This window comes from Dermochelys coriacea, chromosome 2 (genome assembly GCF_009764565.3).
Source record: "Dermochelys coriacea isolate rDerCor1 chromosome 2, rDerCor1.pri.v4, whole genome shotgun sequence".
NCBI classification, from domain to species: Eukaryota; Metazoa; Chordata; order Testudines; family Dermochelyidae; genus Dermochelys; species Dermochelys coriacea.
In genome coordinates this window covers 98,948,952-98,969,261 of record NC_050069.1, presented here as the reverse complement: position 1 = coordinate 98,969,261, position 20,310 = coordinate 98,948,952, and the positions used below count along the sequence as shown (strand labels likewise).

At 37.1% G+C, this 20,310-nt stretch overlaps 1 protein-coding gene across 13 annotated transcripts in view; it reads left to right on the top strand.

Moving 5' to 3' along the window:
- RTTN (rotatin) overlaps positions 1-20,310 on the top strand; it is a 160,045-nt gene that overhangs the window by 78,123 nt on the left and 61,612 nt on the right. For 12 of the 13 annotated variants that reach the window (XR_006278944.1, XR_006278945.1, XM_043508170.1 and 9 more), the window contains 5 exons: positions 3,887-4,106; positions 7,962-8,090; positions 9,572-9,679; positions 11,265-11,423; positions 14,275-14,346. Coding sequence is in view for 11 of the 13 variants with exons in the window: in XM_043508170.1 (XP_043364105.1) it covers positions 3,887-4,106; positions 7,962-8,090; positions 9,572-9,679; positions 11,265-11,423; positions 14,275-14,346 (688 nt within the window). In the remaining 2 variants the exon portion in view is untranslated. The remainder of the gene's footprint in view (positions 1-3,886; positions 4,107-7,961; positions 8,091-9,571; positions 9,680-11,264; positions 11,424-14,274; positions 14,347-20,310) is intronic. The other variant, XM_043508172.1, reaches the window with a different exon arrangement.

Sequence of the window (20,310 nt, the reverse complement as noted above, 5' to 3'; positions counted from 1 at the left end):
CAGCTAAGGGCTTGTCTAAATGAACACTGTTTGTGTCAAGCAGGGGTCTGAAATTACCTTTCACTAGTGTGCTGCATACTAAGTGTCCGTGTGGACCCTGCTGCCACGCACTAAAAGTTCCCTGGTGCACTGTAATCTACCCTCGTTTCAAAGCAGGGTAGATTAAAGTGCACCAGGGAACTTCTAGTGCATGGCAGCAGAATTCACATGGGCACACTGTGCGGCAGACTAGTGCAGAGTAGATTTACGCCCCAGTATGCTGCAAACTAAACATTTATGTAGACAAGCCCTAGTATATTAGCTCTAATTGAATATATTTTCAATTATGTTTGGTCTTGCAGAGCCAGATCCAAAGCCCATTGGAGTCAGTTAAAGTCTTTCCATTTCATTGATCTCAATAAGCTTTGAATCAGGCCCTTAAACAGCTGCATGTATCATACTTTTTTTTTTTTTAAGAATTATAAAATATGGAAAATGTATTGTGTAAAACCCACTAAATAAAACTGGTGAACTATAATCTTCATTTCTTCAAGTTGGAGGTCTCATCCCACCGTGGCTCCCTTGCATATAACTTTTGTAATTTCCTCCTGTATTCTGTATGTCTATAAAGACGTGAAACACAGAAATCTGATAAAAACTATTAATTTTTTAGTAATTTATTGAAAAGGTCACATTTCAAATTTGGGCTATTTTCCGTACTTAGCAATCCAACCTAATGAATATACCAAATTTCAAGATTCTAGCTAAATGGAAACATTTTGGTAATTGTATAACCTGTTGTGTATAGGCATGTGTCTATTTATAATAAAATACATACAATATATAATATATACACACTTTATGTGTGCATATATAGTAATAATTAGGGCTGTCAATCGCAGTTACCTCATGCGATTAAGTCAAAAAAATTAATTTGTGACTAAAAAGATTAATTGCGATTAATCAACAGACTACCGATTGAAATGTATTAAATATTTTTGGATGCTTTTCTACATTTTCAAATATATGATTTCAATTACAACACAGTGTACAGTGCTCACTGTGTATTATTTTTGATTACAAATATTTGCACTGTAAAAATAATAAAAGAAATATTATTTTTCAATTCACCTCATACAAGTACTTGAATGCAATCTTTTTATCATGAAAGTGCAAGTTACAAATATAGGGTTTTTTTGGTTATATAACTGCACTCAAAAACAAATCAATGTAAAACTTTGGAGCCTACAAGTCCACTCAGTCCTACTTCTTGTTCATCCAATTGCTAAGAGAAACAAGTTTGTTTATGGGAGATAATGCTGCCCACTTCTTAATTACAACATCACCAGAAAGTGAGAACAGGCATTCGCATAGCACTGTTGTAGCTAGCGTCGCAAGATATTTACATGCCAGATGCACTAAAGATTCATATGACTCTTCATGCTTCGGCCACCGTTCCAGAGGACATGCTTCCATGCTGATGACACTCATTTAAAAAAAAAAAAAAAGTATTAATTAAATTTGTGACTGAACTCCTTGGGGGAGAATTGTATGTCTCCTGTTCTGTGTTATCCTCATTCTGCCATATATTTTATGTTATAGCAGTCTTGGATGATGACCCAGCACGTTGTTCATTTTAAGAACACTTTCACTGCAAATTTGACAAAATGCAAAGAAGATACCATTGTGAAAATTTTAAGATAGCTACAGCACTCAACCCAAGATTTAAGAATCTGAAGTGCCTTCTAAAATCTGAGAGGGACGAGGTTTGGAGCATGCTTTCAGAAATCTTAAAAGAGCAAGACTCCGATGCGGAAACTACAGAACCCAAAATACCAAAAAAGAAAATCAGTCTTCTGCTGGTGGCATCTGACTCCGATGATGAAAATGAACATGTGTTGTTCAGAACTGCTTTGGATAGTTACCAAGCAGAAACAGTCATCGGCATGAATGCATGTCCTTTGGAATCGTGGTTGAAGCATCAAGGGACATACGAATCTTTAGCGCATCTGGCATGTAAATATCTAGTGGCTCCGGCTACAACAGTGCCATGCAAATGCCTATTTTCACTTTCAGGTGACGTAAATAAGAAGCAGGCAGCATTATCTTCTGCAAATGTAAACAAACTTGATTATCTGAGCAATTGATAGGACTGAGTGGACTTGTAGGCTCAAGTTTTACATTTTTTATTTTTGAATGTAGGGGTTTTTTGTACATAATTCTACACTTGTAAGTTCAACTTTCATAATAAAGAGACTGCACTACAGTACTTGTATGAGGTGAATTGAAAAATACTATTTCTTTTGTTTTTTACAGGGCAAATATTTGTAATAAAAATAAAGTAAGCACTGTACACTTTGTATTTTGTGTTGTAACTGAAATCAATATATTTGAAAATGTAGAAAACTTCCAAAAAATATTTAAATAAATAGTATTCTTTTATTGTTTAACAGTGCGATTAATCAAATGATTAATCAAGATTTTTTTTAATAGCAGGATTAATCACGATTAATTTTTTAAATCACTTGACAGCCCTAGTAATAATTACAGTATCTACCGTGGCTTTTTTCCTTTTTTTAATAAAAAGGAGAAAATGATTACTTTGCAAAATTTCTTTTGCCATGGCAACAACTAGCTTTCTTCATAGGTGATTAGAGACCAAATAATGTAAGGTATCTGGATGAGTGATGGGAGGGAAGTATCTTCAATCCTCACTGTGAAGTGGAAAATGTGTCTGCCATTTGATGTTAGGCCCAACATTAGGCCCTTTCACTTGTTCTATACTAAAATTGCTTGAGTACTTTCTACTTTTATGGAGGCTGGGGTCTTCCTTTCTGGCAGTTATTTATAAGTGAATAAGGGACATCAGAGTAATTGAGACATCATATCATCAACAGATGAGAAATCAGTAAATATTTGTTCTTTAAATTATTACCCTATTTCTTTTTCCGGGCCTAATTATTTCAGCCATAGGCAGTTTGGCCCTTATCCATGACTCTCAGCTCCTATAGAAGGTCTTAACCTGTTTCCACATTAATTTATGCAATCATGGTATTAGCAGTGTGAATTTCCTATTAATTTGTCTCTATACCCTAAAACAATAACCAGAAATCCCTAACTTCATGTTTCTGCCTAAATAAAACTCTTTACTGCTACCTGTGGTTTTATTCAAAATATTTTTAAAATTGTACCTTTTCCCAACATCAAACCAATTTGGAATTATAATATTCACTTTATAACTAAGCTAGTCACAATTTACCTGTTTATGGTTTCTTCAAAGTAATAGTCTTTTTTTTTTTTCCTCCAGTTCATTTTATTTTTATCTTTAAAAGTGAGCAAGGCATCTTTTTTTTTTTTTTTAAAGGGGGGGAGCAGTGGGTTTTTTTTTTTTTTTTTTGGTTCAAAAATCCCTGCTGATTGCCACATTTTGCTTAACACCTGGGTTCATGGCCTATAACACTGTAACATTTTTAGCTGGAATCTAGCCGAGTAGCACTTTAACTACAGGAAATATCTCTGATACCTTTATCATCTCTAAAACCAGAGTGAATTTTTAAAGTGCAACTAGTGAACTTGGCACTTTTTTTTTTCTTCTCATAACAAGGGATCCATGATTCTGGATTTTTCTTTCCCTCTCTTTGGTGGGTTCTTTCTGTATTCATCCATTTTTTGATTTGAGTGAGTGTTCCTATTTCTTCAACATGAAATTTGGGGCTTTTAAAACTGAAAAACACTTGAAGCTGGAAATGCCAAACTTTTTTTTCTTCACCATATACAAGAGATTTGATACCTAGATTTATAGAATTACAGGTACAATAAGATGTCATTGGCATCCTATAAAATAATAATGATGAAGTTAACTTTTATACTTCCATCTGTTACATTTTGCCTTTTTTATTTGGAACAGAAAGGGCTTGGAACTTATTGATTGTGTCCAAACACAACTGGCTCTGAAACTGCTACAGTGTTTACGGGTAACAGATGCACCCCACTTTTATGGATTGCCTTCTTTGGAGAGAACATTACGAGGAATGGTCCATGTCACTGCACACCGAGGATGGAGTTCATACTCTGCAACAACTGAGCCAGTCACAATTTGTGTGAAATATTTGACAGGTCTTCTTGAGGTAAGTTGCTTATGTTATCATTTGTATATTTGTGGTAACAACCATAAAACAAGGTACATATTACTCTTGTGAACCATGTTTGTTTTGTTAAATGAAATATGATTATTGGGAAATTTTACTTGTTCTTGTGGCACAGTGATTTCAGCGAAAACTGAACAATGAATGAATTCTGTGTGGGTGTACATCATGTAAGTTGCAGGGAAGGAGTATCAAATAAAAAAATATTTTACTTCACCAGTTATAAATCAACAAATAACTTTGAGTGGTGGAGTGAAGCAGATCCATTTTGACCAGTTTGAAATTGTATATTTCAATGTCTTTGTGTTTGGTAATTTGGCCATACTTGATCCTCCCCTGGACCTTTTAAGACCTTATGAGGTATACATGTTGACCATCACCACTACATTTCTAAGTGAGCTGCTAAGTTATTCATGCATGAAGATGCAGCATGGTCTTCCCCCTCTGTGCACTTTGGTCCTTACCCTGTTCCAAATGAAATAAATTACTAAAGTCCATTGACATAATTACACAGGATTGATTCCTTTATGAGCTTAGAAAAAGTCTATGCAAAATGTATTGTGCATATATAATTTTCAAAGAATCTAATTGATGAAATCAAAATTAATTTAATCCAAAACTTCTCAAGTCTATGCCAAATAAGGACTATTTTCATGCCAAATATCAACTTTTGATGCTCCGCTTTTCTGGCTTTAGTTGTAAAACAGTTTGTTTTTATAATGTCCTCACTACATATTAAGAAGTGGGTCCTTTATTTGGCTGGAAGGAGAAGGTGAATTACCTTTTGCATGCACAGGGCTTTTCCGGCAGGTTGGTAGGAAGAGGGTTGTTGCCTCGTTAAGGCCCCTCTTCTCCGCCCCGCCTCTCCCCCCGGTGTAATTACCTGTTCAGGTAAAGAAGCAGGACACAGTAGAGCCAGACCAGGTCAGTGGGAGACAACAACTGCCCCCTCCTCATAACAGATGACTGAAGAAAGGGACCCAAGGCAGTTCTGGCAAAGCCGTCTTTAGCCTGGACAAGACTAGAAGCACCCACAGTTCCACCTATGGAAGTGGTTAAAGTACCGGACTTCATTGTTGCCTGCTGTGGGCATTATGCTATGTCATGGCTCTTCTCAGGGGTCTGGGAAGACATTTTCTCTTACCACCAGATTGGCTGAGGTCAGGTGGGTTTTTATCCTCCCCTCAATGGGTTAGGGCCTGGTAGGGTATGAAAGGAGGATTAGGTCATTAGGGGTTAATGTCTCAACTCATTATGTAAGCTTGTGGCAAAATGTCCAATGCAGGTTCACAGCATGGAATGGGTACGATGATCAGGTAAAATTTATTGGTAAAGGATTTAAAGGAGGAATCCTTTAAAGCAGCAGAGAAAGGGGATCTGGGGTTCTTATGACTAATATGGTGGGGAGTCAGCCCCTCCCTTATAGTTCCCTTCTTAACTACCATACAAGGAGAGGGTAATGGGGTTAAAGTAGTGAGGTCAGTGGGATCTGGATTGGAAAGGGGAAAGGCTGATAGCAGCCTCCAGAATATATGGAAACACACATGGAATTACCTACACTGTACAGTCTTATCTGGTGTGTAATCCCAGATATTTAATTAAATTAAAACCACATGCAATGCCTCCTACTCTTCTTCTGGCATAGCCAGACAATGGGGAGAGGTATTTTCTTACTATTTTTTTTATCTCCAATATGGCAAAAAATAAACTGAAGACTAAACTGTGGAATGTAAATGTTCTGGGTGGACACTAAAATCAATCTGTAGTGACAGGTATTAGTCTAAATTAAAAACAAATCAATCCAATTTGTGTTGCTTTGTGCCTATGTTCTCTCATTTTTGTACCTGTTAGTTTCAGACAAGAGTATCACTAAATTATAGGAGGTAAATAAAGCTAGTACTTTTTCAAAATCAGAATGTCCTTTTTGTGTTGGACTGAGTTTTATAATTAAGAAATAGCAAAGAAAAAAATCCACAGGACATCTGCCTAGTGGCAAAAGTCCTTTAGAGCTGCAAAAAAAGAAAACCTTGGTAGGTAGGTAAGATAGCAGTAAACTAGGGAAAGCATAGTGGGCTAAAGGAATAATTTCATTGTTTGTAAGCCCCAAACTTTCATTTTCTGGTCCCTTCATTTGTTATCAAAGTCTATGGAATTATTCCCCCCCCCCAAAAAAATCTTATGTCTTCTAAAATAAAATATTACAGATAATTTAGTACTCTTAAGTAATCTTACAATAATGTAGAGTAGCTGCAAAGTGGAGGAAAACAATTTGTCTAGATTTTAACTTTGGTCTTCCAACAGATTATCATGAAGAGTGAAAAAAGAGATACATCAGAGGTTATTCTTTAAAATTCAAATTTTAAACATTGTTGACAGCTTTGCTAGCTCTGTGAAAAGACTATTCTGATAGAAACATTTTACTTTTAATCTAATTGTCAGCTTCTGAAATAACTGAAGACAGTCAACGAATGTCTGGAAGTCCTGCAAAGAACTGATTACTATAATCAAGTTGTGATGAAACAAAAACATAGAGTTCAACAGCTGATTTAGCAAGTTTGGCAAGTTCCTAAAGTGGAAGTAAAATATTTGGATCCACTTGATTGATGAAAGCTTCAGATGGGAGTGTAGAATCAAAAATGGGACCAAGATTATAGATGGTGTCACATAATAGAAAGTGGTCAGATTAACAGCTAGGATGAAGGCAACAGGGAACCAATTGCTAACATTTAGGTCCTGTCTGCAGTAAGTTTCATGCAATTTCAAGTGAACCAAATAGAACAGATAACTTAATAGAGAGTTGGTTTAGAGTTTTTATGGAAGGGGGATGGTTTGAAGGACAGGCAAATAGGCAAGTTATAATAGCAATGTTTTTGATGGAAAATGTTCTTTAGGTGTAATTCTTACACCTAATGGTTACATAAGTTTTGTGATCATATCACTGTTTAGCAGGTTTTGATGTTTGATATTTAAAATTAAAATTTCTATTTATATCAGTGCAAGTCAAAATAAATTGCCCAATATAAACTCTCTTCCTGTAGTGCAAGTTTTGTACAAAGCACCAACAACTAAACACAGAAGCTTTTATTACAGAAATCTTCTTGTAATAACAAATTTACTTTTTAGCAAGAAGTATGACATTATCCGTACCATCCCCTTTTTTTGAGAACCAATATATCCATAAATAATTTCTTCATAATATTGGAAGGCTGGCTATCCAAGGGACAATTTTATAAAGAGCTACAAAATATTTTAATTGACTGCCATAACTGTAAAGTATGTGTGTCTGTCTTTATCAGCCATGCAAAAGAAGCTTTGTTTTTAAGTTATCCAAAGGGAGTGTTTTAATACAAAATAGTAACTTGAGACATAGGGTTTGCAGCAAGCTAGATATGTGAATTAGTCAAGGCTAAAAATCGAACATGTTTAGCTAAACAATATATTGTAATCCCAGGCTTACTAATACAAGACTCAGAACAAAAACACCTGATCACAAATAACTGTGTGTATCACAACCACATAAAAGATCCATTAGGTCCCGGGACCCTAGACAAATGAAGGACATTGCAGACCTGAGTGAGAGCCAAGAGAAGAGAAGGACATTGAACACTGGGGTACAGCCATAACACAAACGAACCTCTGACCAAGTAACTTGTTATAGAAATGTAAGGTATTCCTAAAATTGCAGGTAAAGGTTGCTATTTACATTTAGTCATGATTTAAATTAACTGAAGTCTGCAGGACTGTTTGTATTGATCTATGTATTCCTCATAGTAAAGCCACCATGAAATTATGTTGCTTTATTTATTTATTTATTTATTTATTTTTATTTTATTACAGGTCATCTCATCTTTTTATGTTGAATGGGGAGGAAATGCTATGTCCTTCATGGGCAAAGGCGTCACAAAGAGCACAGTGCTTTGCTTGCTTCACTTGTCCCATGAAATGATGGCTCAAGCCAAAAATATGGTGAGAGCTGCCCTTAGTTTCACATCTGTGTTGTTAAAGCATTGACGCATTGTTACTGACAGAGTTCAAACCTACAGTTTATTTTTGCTTGACTTTAGAGAGCCGAAAATTGAATTTTAACTGATGTTTTCCTTGGAAATGTGATGCTTTAAATTACTGAATTTGAACACTAGGGAATGCTAATATCACTATTTTAAGTGTACCACATATACAAGCTAAGGTCCAATTCTGCTAACCTTACTTACTGAGCAGCATCACCCTGCAAGTAGTCCTTTTGATTTAAGAGGAACTACTTGCAGAATGAGGTACTACTCAAAGGCAAGGATGGTAAATCAGGACTAAAAGTATGGTATTTACTTCTAAAATATTTTTGTAATAAGTATAGTGTCTTCAAAATTATTTTAAATGAGGTTACTTCTGGTACTTGGAAACGGTACGGTTGAAAAAAAAATACCTTGATTTGCCCAACAGTTCTGGAAATTTTAACAGAATGCTGCACAATATTAGAACGTTCTTATGGTAGAGTTGATGTACAAGATGCTGATTCAAGTCCTGAAACATGTTCTTAATGTTAAATGTGTGAGAGAGTCCCATTAAATTTAAGACTGTGTTTAAGCTTTGTGCTATATCAAAGCCTAAATAAACACATTGAGGTTGTGGACTCTTCTATTAAATATTTTACATCTTTGTGCAGATGTAGATAAGCACCTAAGCAATTTTATAGATTGTGAAAAATTAAACTGGCTAAAAATACCTACTAATGAGTATGGTTTCATTTTCTTTAATTAAATCCTCATAATGTAACGTCCAAATGTGCTTGTGACCATATTCTGCAAATTTCAGTTTTTTAGGATTAAGAGTCAGGTGGAAATCATGGTCCTGAGCTTAAACTGGCTAAAAGCAATGCCAGAATTTTACTATAATTCATTTTGGGAGACTAAAATAGAGTATAGGAATGCTCTCTGTTAAGACTGAAAAAAAATTAGTTCACAATGGGTGAAAATAGCAGATGTATTTAATTATGCTACTCATATTGCATTGTATTTTACTCTGGAAATAGCCCCAATAAAATCAAGGGGGCTCCTGGTGAAGTAAAGTGCTACACAGTTCAAGGGTAGTAAAGTTAGTGTCTTGGATAGCACTTCTCACTTGTGCAGCTAATCGATAGAATTAAGCTGTGACCCTTTCCTCTTAGCTCAACGTTTATTTTTCTTTGTTAATTTAGAAATCATTATACCATATTAAGACAATAGTCTTGTCTTAGACAAGTACATTTTAAATTTTAATTCTGTTTATAATGCAAAAAGTGTTTTATACCATACAGTAATATTGTTAAGCTTTACATTTTGCCTCCAGAATCTTTGCCATACAATACTTGTGCTTTGTACTGAAATAAAGGGGGAAAAAATAGCTTATATAGTTGGAGGGCAGAGTTTATTTGAAACTAATCCTTTTCATTTTTTTTTTTTTTTTCTGATCAGGACTGGGTGTCTCTCTGGTTCTTGCCTTACGATAAAAGTGAAGAACAGGTTCCTTCTCGGCTTGGTCTGGCATGGCTAGTTCCATTATGGGTAGATAGAGATCCTGAGGTTAGTGTATTCTGGCGTAAAACTGTTGCTCCAAGTTTAAGAAACAAATGTATTACAAATCTAAAAATTATGTTTAATATTGAGACTTAACTAACTTGTCATAATTTTAAATGTGTGTTTTAAAAAAGTATTCTAAAGAATAATCGCTGTTAGAATGTTTCTGTCAAAGCATCTTAAAACGAATCCCTATCTTCTAGGGCTGTCAAGCGATTAAAAAAATTAAAAAACTTTGCAGGAGATAATGCTGCCCATGTCTTGTTTACAGTGTCATCTGCAAGTGAGAACAGGCATTTGCATGGCACTGTTGTAGCTGGAGCCACTAGATATTTACATGCCAGATGCGCTAAAAATTCTTATGTCCTTTCATGCTTCAACCACCTTTCCAGAGACGTGTCCATGCTGATGATGGGTTCTGCTCGATAACGATCCAAAGCAGAGCGGACCGACGCATATTTATTTTCATCATCTGAGTCAGATGCCACCAGCAGAAGGTTGACTTTCTTGTTTGATAGTTTGGGTTCTGTAGTTTCCGCATTGGAGTGTTGTTCTTTTAAGACTTCTGAAAGCATTCTGCACATCTCGTCCCTCTCAGATTTTGGAAGGCACTTGAGATTCTTAAACCTTGGGTCGAGTGCTGTTATAAATCTCACATTGGTACCTTCTTTGCATTTTGTCAAATCAGCTGTGACACTGTTCTTAAAACGAACATGTGTCGGATCATTTTCTGAGACTGGTATAACATGAAATTTATGGCAGAATGCAGGTAAAACAGAACAGGACACATACTATTCTCCCCCAAGGAGTTCAGTCACAAATTTAATTAATGCATTATTTTTTTATGAGCATCATCAGCATGGAAGCATGTCCTCTGGAATGGTGGCCGAAGCATGAAGGGGCATACGAATGTTTAGCATATCTGTACTGAGAGGTCAGATGTGTAGTGAAACTATATGAGGGGGTATTTTGTATTTTACAGTTTGGGTAACAAGGTGTTCATGAACAACTCATTCTCCATATTTAGTCAGGGATATGGTCATAGTAAACTACTTACAAAAACAGTGTATAAACAGCTTTAATCAGCGAGGTTTCAAGTCTAGTTTAAATAGTGGTGTCATTTATAATTAAAAAGAATATTCAGGTATTGTTCTTTCATATGACTTATGTACAGATGTTTGTAGGCTTTAGATAAGGCATCTGCATCCATTTTCCTGCTGAGTAGTTAATATTTATACTTGTTAATGAAAATATATATACAGAAAAATGCTCCTTTTATATAGGGTTACAAAAATAGAGGTGTGCACAGCTCTGAGACCACTTAAAGATATTCACACATGTTTTCAGCTTTGTAGACATGCCTGATCCGTTCGTTAGGTGGAGAGAATTCTCTCATCCAAATACTGAAAGCTATGTTGTCGGTCTTTTATATTCTCTTCTATGATAATACAAGTAATTCATTAGTAGCTGTTCAAGAGAATTTAGAGATAATGAAGACTGCATGCTTTATTATAAAGGTTTAAGAATTAATTATGAAATATTAACATTTCATACAATGAAATGCAGCTTCTTTCTTGCTAAAATGTTCCAGGTAAGGTTCACCTCCCTTGGAATCGGATCAGCTCTTACATCTCTTGAATTAGGATGCATTGCTTTAGCAGACAGCTGTCAGAACATTTCAGGAGGGTTATGGGGAACAGTGATAAACATTCTTCTGGACCAGTCAGAATGTAGCATGGTACGCAGAGAGGTATGTCTTTGTTTGTGCTCCTATTGTCCATGAATACACATTTCTCTTATGAATGTATGAAGGGGGGAAAAATAGTACAAGATGCTTCCTTTGTAAGCTGTTACTGAGAGGAAAGCTTCCAAGACTTTCTCAGGTGGCACAACATTCCTGCAGCCTTGTAAGTTAAATGCTACCTAATGAAATACATCTTTTTCTTGTCTTGTCTTAGCATTCGCTTGAAAAGCGCCAGAGACATGACTACTAATGTAAAGCAGAAGTATATGCTACTCTCAGTGGGGTCATAAAAATAATGAGTTGCGTACAAAGATATTGTCTGCTGTTACTTTATTTAACCTTATAAGAATAATCTCTAGCCATTCTTGCTATACATTTTTAAAGCATCTTGAATTCTAAACTGCAAATTGTTTTAAGTTCATTTTGATATGGTATATAATGCAGAGGCTTTTCTTGTCTGCTTTTCTCCATGTTAAAAGAAAGTAAAGGTTGGGTTCACTTTATGCTCATTACTTCACTTTGCACATTAAACTGTATTTTTCTTTTATTAGACAGAAAAGTGTATCAAAATAGTTATTGGTAATAAGTGACATATATGTGCTACAGATTATAAATTAGAATCTTAATCCTCTGCAGTTCGAGACCACTTGCACATCGGTAGCTATCACCTGTCTTTATTAAGTTTCACCTTGTTGATTTCACATCAGTTCTCTAATTTGTCAAGGTCATTTTGAATTCTTATCCTATCCTCAAAAGTGCGTACAACCCTTCTGAGCTTGGTGTCATCCACAAATTTGATAAGCCTACTCTCCACTCCATTATCCATTCATTAATGAAAATATTGAATAGTACTAGACCCAATACTAACCCCTGTGGGACACTACTAGATATGCCCTGCGTTTGGTAGTGAGTCATTGATAACTACTCTGAGTGTAGTCTGTCAACCAATTTTGCGCCCATCTTATAATCTTGATAGTATTTCTCCGATTTGCTCATAAAAATATCATGTGGGACTGTGTCAAAAGCCTTACTAAAATCAAGATGTATCAGGTCTACTGCTTCCCCTTATTCCTTAAGCCTGTAACCCTGTCAAAGAAAGAAATTAGGTTGGTTTGCTATGATTTCTTCTTTACAAATCCATGCTGGCCATTCCTTGTAACCCTACTAGCCACATGGTCCTTACACATTGATAGTTGAATATTTTGTTCCAGTTTCTTTCCAGGTATAAAAGTTAGACTGACTGGTTTATAATGTTCTGGATGTCTGTTCCCCTTTTTGAAGATAGGTGCTATGTTTGTCCTTCTCCAGTCTTCTTGGACCTCACCGACCTTCATGACTTCTCAAAAATAAATTACTAATGGTTCTAAAATTGCTTCTGCTAGTCCCTTAAATACCCCAGGATGAATTTCAGCAGGGTATTGACTTGATTACATCTAATTTACCTAAACATACTTTCACCTGTTCTTTCCCTATTTTCGCTTGTGTTCCTTTTCTCTTGTTAATATTAATTGTGTTGAGTATCTGGTCAGCATTAACTTTTTTAGTGAAGGCTGAAGCAAAATAGGCATTAAGAAATTCAGCCTTCTTGAAATGAATCTAGATTTGTTCTGATATCTCAGCTCAGAGCTAGACACACTCTCATCCAAACGGGTGAATCTGTGAACCATTTATGAATTTAATGTAACACACTTCTCAATTTAAAATGAAATAGTAATTTTCCTTCTCTGTTTTCCCTGTAGCCATAATAAAGCTTTGAACTGCATGAGTCACCTTCTGTTGAGAAATAGAGCTAGGAATGTTCAGCCAATCGTTTATATCTTTTAATTGTGTTGAAAGAGTTCAAAATAACATCTGTAAATGTCTTTTCAGTTTGCTTCAGTGATCACAGTGCAACCAAGATGTAGTTAGATTCAAGCTTTATAACTGAGTTTTAAGACATTAAAAAACACTTCAGCCAAACATTTACTTAATAAATTACCTATTCCAAATAAAACTACTTGTGAGCATTGCTGCACAAAAAAAGCTTTAAAAGAGTTTAAACCTCTCATATTGTAAAACTTAATGCTCACATCATCATAGAGCTGTTGGGATCATCTTTTATTGTATTTTTTAAAATGATTCAATGACACTAGATAGAATTATTTCACATTTTATCATTGAACACATTGTTTAAAATATGCCCTAGGTATTTAAAGGGGAAAACTTAAGTGGCATTGGCACTGTGTTGTTTGTGTGGCAGCATGTGTTTGGTGCAGCACAAAAAAAGAAAGACACTGTCCTGCACCAATGACCTTACAATATAAACAAAAATAGTCAAGCACATAAATGCACTGAGGGTCATTGTTGCAGGACTTTGCTGAAGTGCAGTGTCTTAAAGAGTCAACTTGAAATCTACTCATTCTTTTTTAAGTTTAAAGTAGTTTGTTACTACACCTGCCCCAGACTTCCTGTGCCTTTTTTGACGTGTTTACAATCACATTTCCGTGTTCTTCTAAAATATTTTTCTTTACAGCTGCTCTGTAAAATCTACACAAACATTATACTAGGAAAACAGTTAAACTGCTGTACAAAATGCTTTCAGTTTCCCAAAGTAAAGGATTTTTTTCCTCTAATGTCTTTGTTAGAATAGTTTTAGGTGTTTGTGATTTTTAAGATGACTGTGTGCTTTTTAAACTTTCTAGAAGCTTGAAATTTGAAACAGCCTCAGGAATATTTAAGTCAGAGGGGGGACTTGCTGATTAACATATCAATTTGACCTATGCTTTTGCTTTTAGAGTTCTGTTGGATCTGGTTACTTTGCTTTGTTTAGCTGCTGCAGCAAGATGGCAGTATCAATGCTTTCATTTCTTTTTTTTAGGCTGCATTTATTCTTCAGAACCTTCTTGTAATCCCAATGCCAACTGAAGAAGTGAAAGATTGTGCTTGGCAGGTGGGTGACTACATTTTAGTAAGAAAAGTCCATGTGGTAGAAGTAGATTAATTGAAATTAAAGTAATTTTGCATCCTCAGATATTTATTGCATGTAAGTATAAGTGAAAGAAATCATTCTGTGTAGCTGTCAGAACTGATTCAAGTATTTTTCAAGAGAAAAATATGAATATTCATATTCTTTTCATGTTTTCAGTTAGAATTGGAGAGAAAAATATCTTTTTGTTTAACTATATGGAATGCAATATACAAAGTGCAGCTGATAGTCTCCATTTATATTTGTGATATTACATAACATGAGTAATTCAGATTCCTTGAGACATATTAGTAATTTCTTTTGGACAGACTCAGAATGTGATATTACTTAGATGGGGGAAAATACCTCTTTGGGCATATATTTTAATACATTATAAAACATCTTAAAAGTATCAGTAGGTGGAAACAAAATCGTCATTTTTTACCCCCAACCCCTTCCAAAAAAAGGGTGAGCATCATGCTGTGTAAATAACCTTGGTCGCTCTTTTAAAATTTAAAGAGCCTCTGTACATTCCAGCTTGTGGGATATGGTATGCCTGGTGTTGAGATGTGGAACTGCCTTGAAAAGCCATGCTCCTTAGTGGGTGCATGAGAGGCCTTGCATGAGGGTGATGTCCTTTCCCTTCTCTGTTGAGGGAGTGCACCCTTCAACCTCCTCAGTTCTTCGACAGCATCACAGAGAGTAAGCAGCCTTTGTGTTCTCAGACTAGACCTTCCCTTATCCTAGAGCAAGATTTTCTCGTAAATATTTAGAGTGGCACAATGTAGAGTTCTTCCGTTTTCCCAGGTGTCTTAACCCCTTAACATGACCATTTTGAGCCCAGAACCACATAAGGACTTCAAGAGGTACATTTCCTACCTGGTGATCATATCAAAAAGAGACACTCGCATTCAGTGCCTTCCGTGGCTGGGTGAGACCTACTTGGAAAGTCACTATGCAGTTTATATGCCTTTACTTGCTGTGCCATAAGAGAGAGAGATGCTTGAGGCTTCAGTCCCATCTAGTTCTCAATGTATATAGCCTGGTACTCTGATGGGCTCATTGAGGGTGCAGAGACCAGCCTCCGTGCCAGCGTCTTGTTACATACAACCCAAGATACACTTTCCACTTTGGCTTCAGTGCTGCCTTTTGTTACTGGCTTGAAACCAGAATCTCTTTGGCCTTATATTTAGAGCAAAGCCCTTACCCAACACCCCTGGCTAAATTTAAAATAGAATCAAAGAACAAACCAGGATTGCGTATTAAGTTCTCAGTAGCCTTGGTGATACTGGAGAAGAGTCCATCTGAGCATCTACTCCTTATTTTGAACCATTGAACCTGTCTGGCACTGACTCCTCTGTTGCAGCACCACAAGCCTGCTCAGGACCCATTTGGATAAAAAGGAGAAGAGGAAGCATATGGCCCCACAAGAGAGGCAAAAACAGAATACAAAAGAGGAAGTGCCATTTCTCTCCTCTTCTGTACTCTGACCCACAAGTGCTTTGAAGACATAGACAGCAGTGCTGTTGCCTCTTCTCTACACTCCTCCAGATCCGGATGTCATGACACCAATTTAACTTGGACCTCTCAAAAGTTTAGATTCTGCTAACATCTTTGATTTCTCTGTTTTGAGAATCCTGACTCAAACACAAGACACCAAATCTCTTCCTTTGCCTCAAATCCACACATCATCATATGGTGGCCCTCTTCAATTACTCATGTAGCCATATGTGCAGCACTTCTCTTTTGGAAGTTGCGAAAAGAACATTAGTACTGGTGCTAATAACTGGTACACTCTGGTACCAATGCCCTCATCAGTACCTGTTTCTCATTCTGCATAAACATAGCCTTCCTTGTCTGCACCAGATCTGCAGGAAATTCTGCCTATATCTCAGGAATGAAATTGAAATGCTATCAGAGGGACCCTGCAAGACTCCTTTTTTGAGGCACATACAGATGGCACCTCACAAGAGGATCAACAAGGATTGAGGAGAACATTCCTATCTCTTATCTGTGGAGGCCAGAATACTATCATTGTAGTGTATCCAAAACCAAATCCACTTCATTTCACTACTGCTTTTAGGAGAGGAGACATGAAGGTAGACCCTCAAATCTGGCCCCTGTTTAAGTCTTTGTACAGGATGGTTAAATTTAGCTGATGTACTTTTAGGCCTGGTCTACACTAAAAAGTTAGGTTGACCAAGCTACATCACTCAGGGTTGTGAAAAAATAGACATTGCTGAGAAACATAATTAAGCTGATCTAACCCCCAGAGTAGGCAGATCTAGCTTGATGGAAGAATTCTTCTATCTACCTAGTTACCTCCTCTTGAGGAGATGGATTACCTATGCCAATGGAAGAACCCCTCCCATTGGCATAGGTAGCATCTACATTGAAGAGCTACAGCGGTACAGCTGCAGCATTTCAAGTGTAGACAAGCCCTTAGAGAGTTGAGAATTATAATATGAAGACATTTGCAAGAGGTAGCCATTGTAACATTTTAATATTGGTTACAAAGGTTTTCACAAAGATGCTTTTGTCTTTTTATAAAAGAAGTTTCAAAGGCTTAAAAGTAAGGTGTGAAAGAATCAAAGCACAATATTCCAAATGAGGTGTAATGAATTTGTAACTTCTACTAGTACTGATTTGAGTCAAAGTAATTCTTATTAAGAAATGCAATTTAGCTGAAATGTCGTTTGTCACTTAAGTATTCACGCTGAAAGATATTATCAAACAAGATTTCAAGGTAGCTGGTTGAGTTAATACAGTAGAGAGTCAAGACACCAATTTAAAATGTAAAATTACTACCAGGATTAAACTTTGTACTGGGAAAAAATATAGCTTCCTCCTCTCCTTGGTGTCAAGTGTAAGGTGATTTATCTGTAAACCATCTATCACAAGAACGTTCAAAAGAAAAGCTGACACAAGGAATATGGAGGATAGTAGGGAAAAGTGTCATAGGCATGCAGTGCATTAAGATTTTTATTCCTGGGGCAAACATTTAAAAGGTTGTTAATAGAGAATGCAGCCCAGATTTTGGATGGTAATGTTTATTGCATAGTTAGTGTAGTTATTTTTTTTTGATGGCAGCAAGCTCTGTGTCTTTAAAATGGCATAACAAACTTTTGCCATCAGTAAAAATCAACCCATGTAATTTGATGTTGTTGGATCACAACACAGTATGTTATCTCAAGTTGTTGAAGTCAGTACATGCTGTGAACATAATTGGTGAAAGACTTCAGTGCTTTTTATCCCTGTGGCCATGAATGGCTTGGCACAGGATATTTAAACTGGCACAGGCATCTCTGTATATCAAAACTAGAACTCAGTCATCACATGTATTGTCTGAAAAATTCCCTGATTATGCAGAAGTTGTGGTTGATATAATTAATGCATAGTGCTGATAGCTCTGTGCATATGGAGTGCAACCCTGTAACTCATCAATTTATACAAAGCACAGAAGTGTTTGTCGAAGTAACTGTTGCATTCTTATTGTTGCATTCTTATTGTGTTTCAATTGGTGCAAAAGGCAAATGTTGATTATTTGCACTGTTATGTATTGATGCTACATTACGCACACTAAAAAGAAGAAAAGGTACTGCTGGGTTTTCACTCAGAATAACTTTATAACCCAGAGTACACTTTGTCCTTCTAGTTTGTTACCCACTTGTTTTTCTTCCAGTTAAGCTTAAATTCTGCCGAAATTGATACGTTGGCCTGATTTGAGTCCCATTGATGGTGACAGGACTCTTTCCATTGACTTAAATGGGCTATGAATCAACTTCCATGCCTTTCATATACCAAATAAAGCTACCACCAATGGCAAGTTGTTTTCTTTCAAGGAATTTTTACAATAGTTTCTCTTAAAGCAATGTGAACTGCTATTAGAACTTCTTTTCTGAGTAAGCTTTTCTTGTAATGTGCTTTGTTTGAACGTTACTCTGTGTGAGTTCCATTGTCAAGTAATTCTTAATTATTTTTTACAGTAAGTTCAAATTAGGTCTAGTGAAATCTAGTTGAATGTTAAGTTCATTACATATCACGTTGGGAAAATATTTTTAATCTAAGAAGTCATTATAATAGTCTTAGATTGGAAACAGTCCTGTTAAGTCTTTCTCAAAAGGTGTAACACAAGTCTTCAGATTTATTTTTTTCTAAATTCACTGCCTAAAAATGAGTCTTTTAGAAACTTCTTGGCTTTAAAATCATTCCCTATCCCTCCTTGTATCCTTATATTTATTTATCTGTGTCAGATATTCTCTTACTGTTCAGTATATTTTATTTTCTAAATAGGTTTATATTTCTTATTGGATTGGAATGAATGGGTACATCTTAGTGTTTCTGGTAGCCTCAATCAGTGTTTAATTTGTTCAGGATACTTATGTTTAGGGGCAGAGAAATTAAGTACATTAGAGTGCTGTGAAGGTGCAATGTCCTTTAGTGGATCTGCTGTTATCCCTGAACTCTTAATATTATTTTTATTGTTAAAAGTAAGGAACTTTCTCGGTAATGAGTATTATGTGCTGTGACGGGGCAAGGCCAGATGGCTATGGAAGATTAGTGGGAGATAGATAGATTAGCTCCAGGCTAAACAAATCCCTGGATTTATATACCAGGATAAGTGAAATGGCAGCTGCTCCAGGTCAATTAAGACACCTGGGGCCAATTAAGAACTTTCCAGAAGGCAGGGAGAAGGCTAGGTTGATTGGGACACCTGAAGCCAATCGGGGGCTGGCTGAAACTAGTTAAAAGCCTCCCAGTTAGTCAGGTGGGTGTGCATGTCAGGAGCTGTGGGAAGAAGTTGTGCTGTTGGAGAGGCTGAGTAGTACACACCATATCAGGCACACGGAAGGAGGCCCTGAGGTAAGGGTGAAGTGGAGCTTGAGGAAGTGAGGGCTGCTGTGGGGGAAGTAGCCCAGGGAATTGTACATGTCATGTTTCTAAAAGGTCAGCTACCATAGCTGATACTATTAGGGTCCCTGGGCTGGAACCCGGAGTAGAGGGTGCGCCTGGGCTCCCCCCCATCACCTTTGCCCCCATTTAATCACTGAGACTGGGAGACAAGAGAGACTGTGCAAGGAAAGATAACTTCTCCCTCCCTCCCTCGCTGGCTTATGATGAAAATGGCTCTGTAGACTGTGACCCTTGTCTCTAGAGAAAGAAGGGTTACGTGGAGGATCACAGTGAGCCTCTGAGGCTAGCGAAATCCACCAGGAAACGTGGGACCCATGGAGGCAAGGACAGAGTTTTGTCACAACTGGTGTCAGGAGTGGGACTTTGTTCACAGTGTGGCGGAAGAAAGAGGTTTAAAAAAAAAGTGCACTGGGGTTTTGGATTTTTTGTTTTTGTTTTTTATTTGTTTGCTTTATACCACAATGGAGGAGGTGGTAAGAGCTCTGGTACAAGCCACGGCAGCCCAGCAGGAGGTCACCCGGGTTCAGGCAATGGCACAACAGGAGTCTATGCGACTACAGCAGGAAACCAATCAATTATTGATGAGCCAGGCGACCCAAGACCGTTCCCTCTTGAGAGAGGTGGTGGACCAGCTGAAGATCCTCACCACCCAGGCCCGGGGGTCCAACCGGACACGAACCCTGAGGGCCATTGGTTGTCTGCCAAAGATGACGTCAGGAGATAACGTAGAGGCTTATCTCCTCTCATTTGAAAGGACTGCTCAGCATGAGGCGTGGCCCCAGGAGCAGTGGGCCAGCATTCTCGCCCCTTTTTTGTGTGGAGAGGCCCAGAAGGCCTACTTTGACTTGGATGCCACTGACTATACCCGTCTGAAGGCAGAGATCCTAGCACAATTAGGGGTAAAGGCAACAGTAAGGGGCCAGAAGTTCTATGAGTGGAAATACCAGGAGAACAAATCCCTGAGGTCCCAGCTATTTGACCTCATACACCTTGCATGGAAGTGGTTACAGCCCGAGGTGTGCAGGCCGGAGGAGA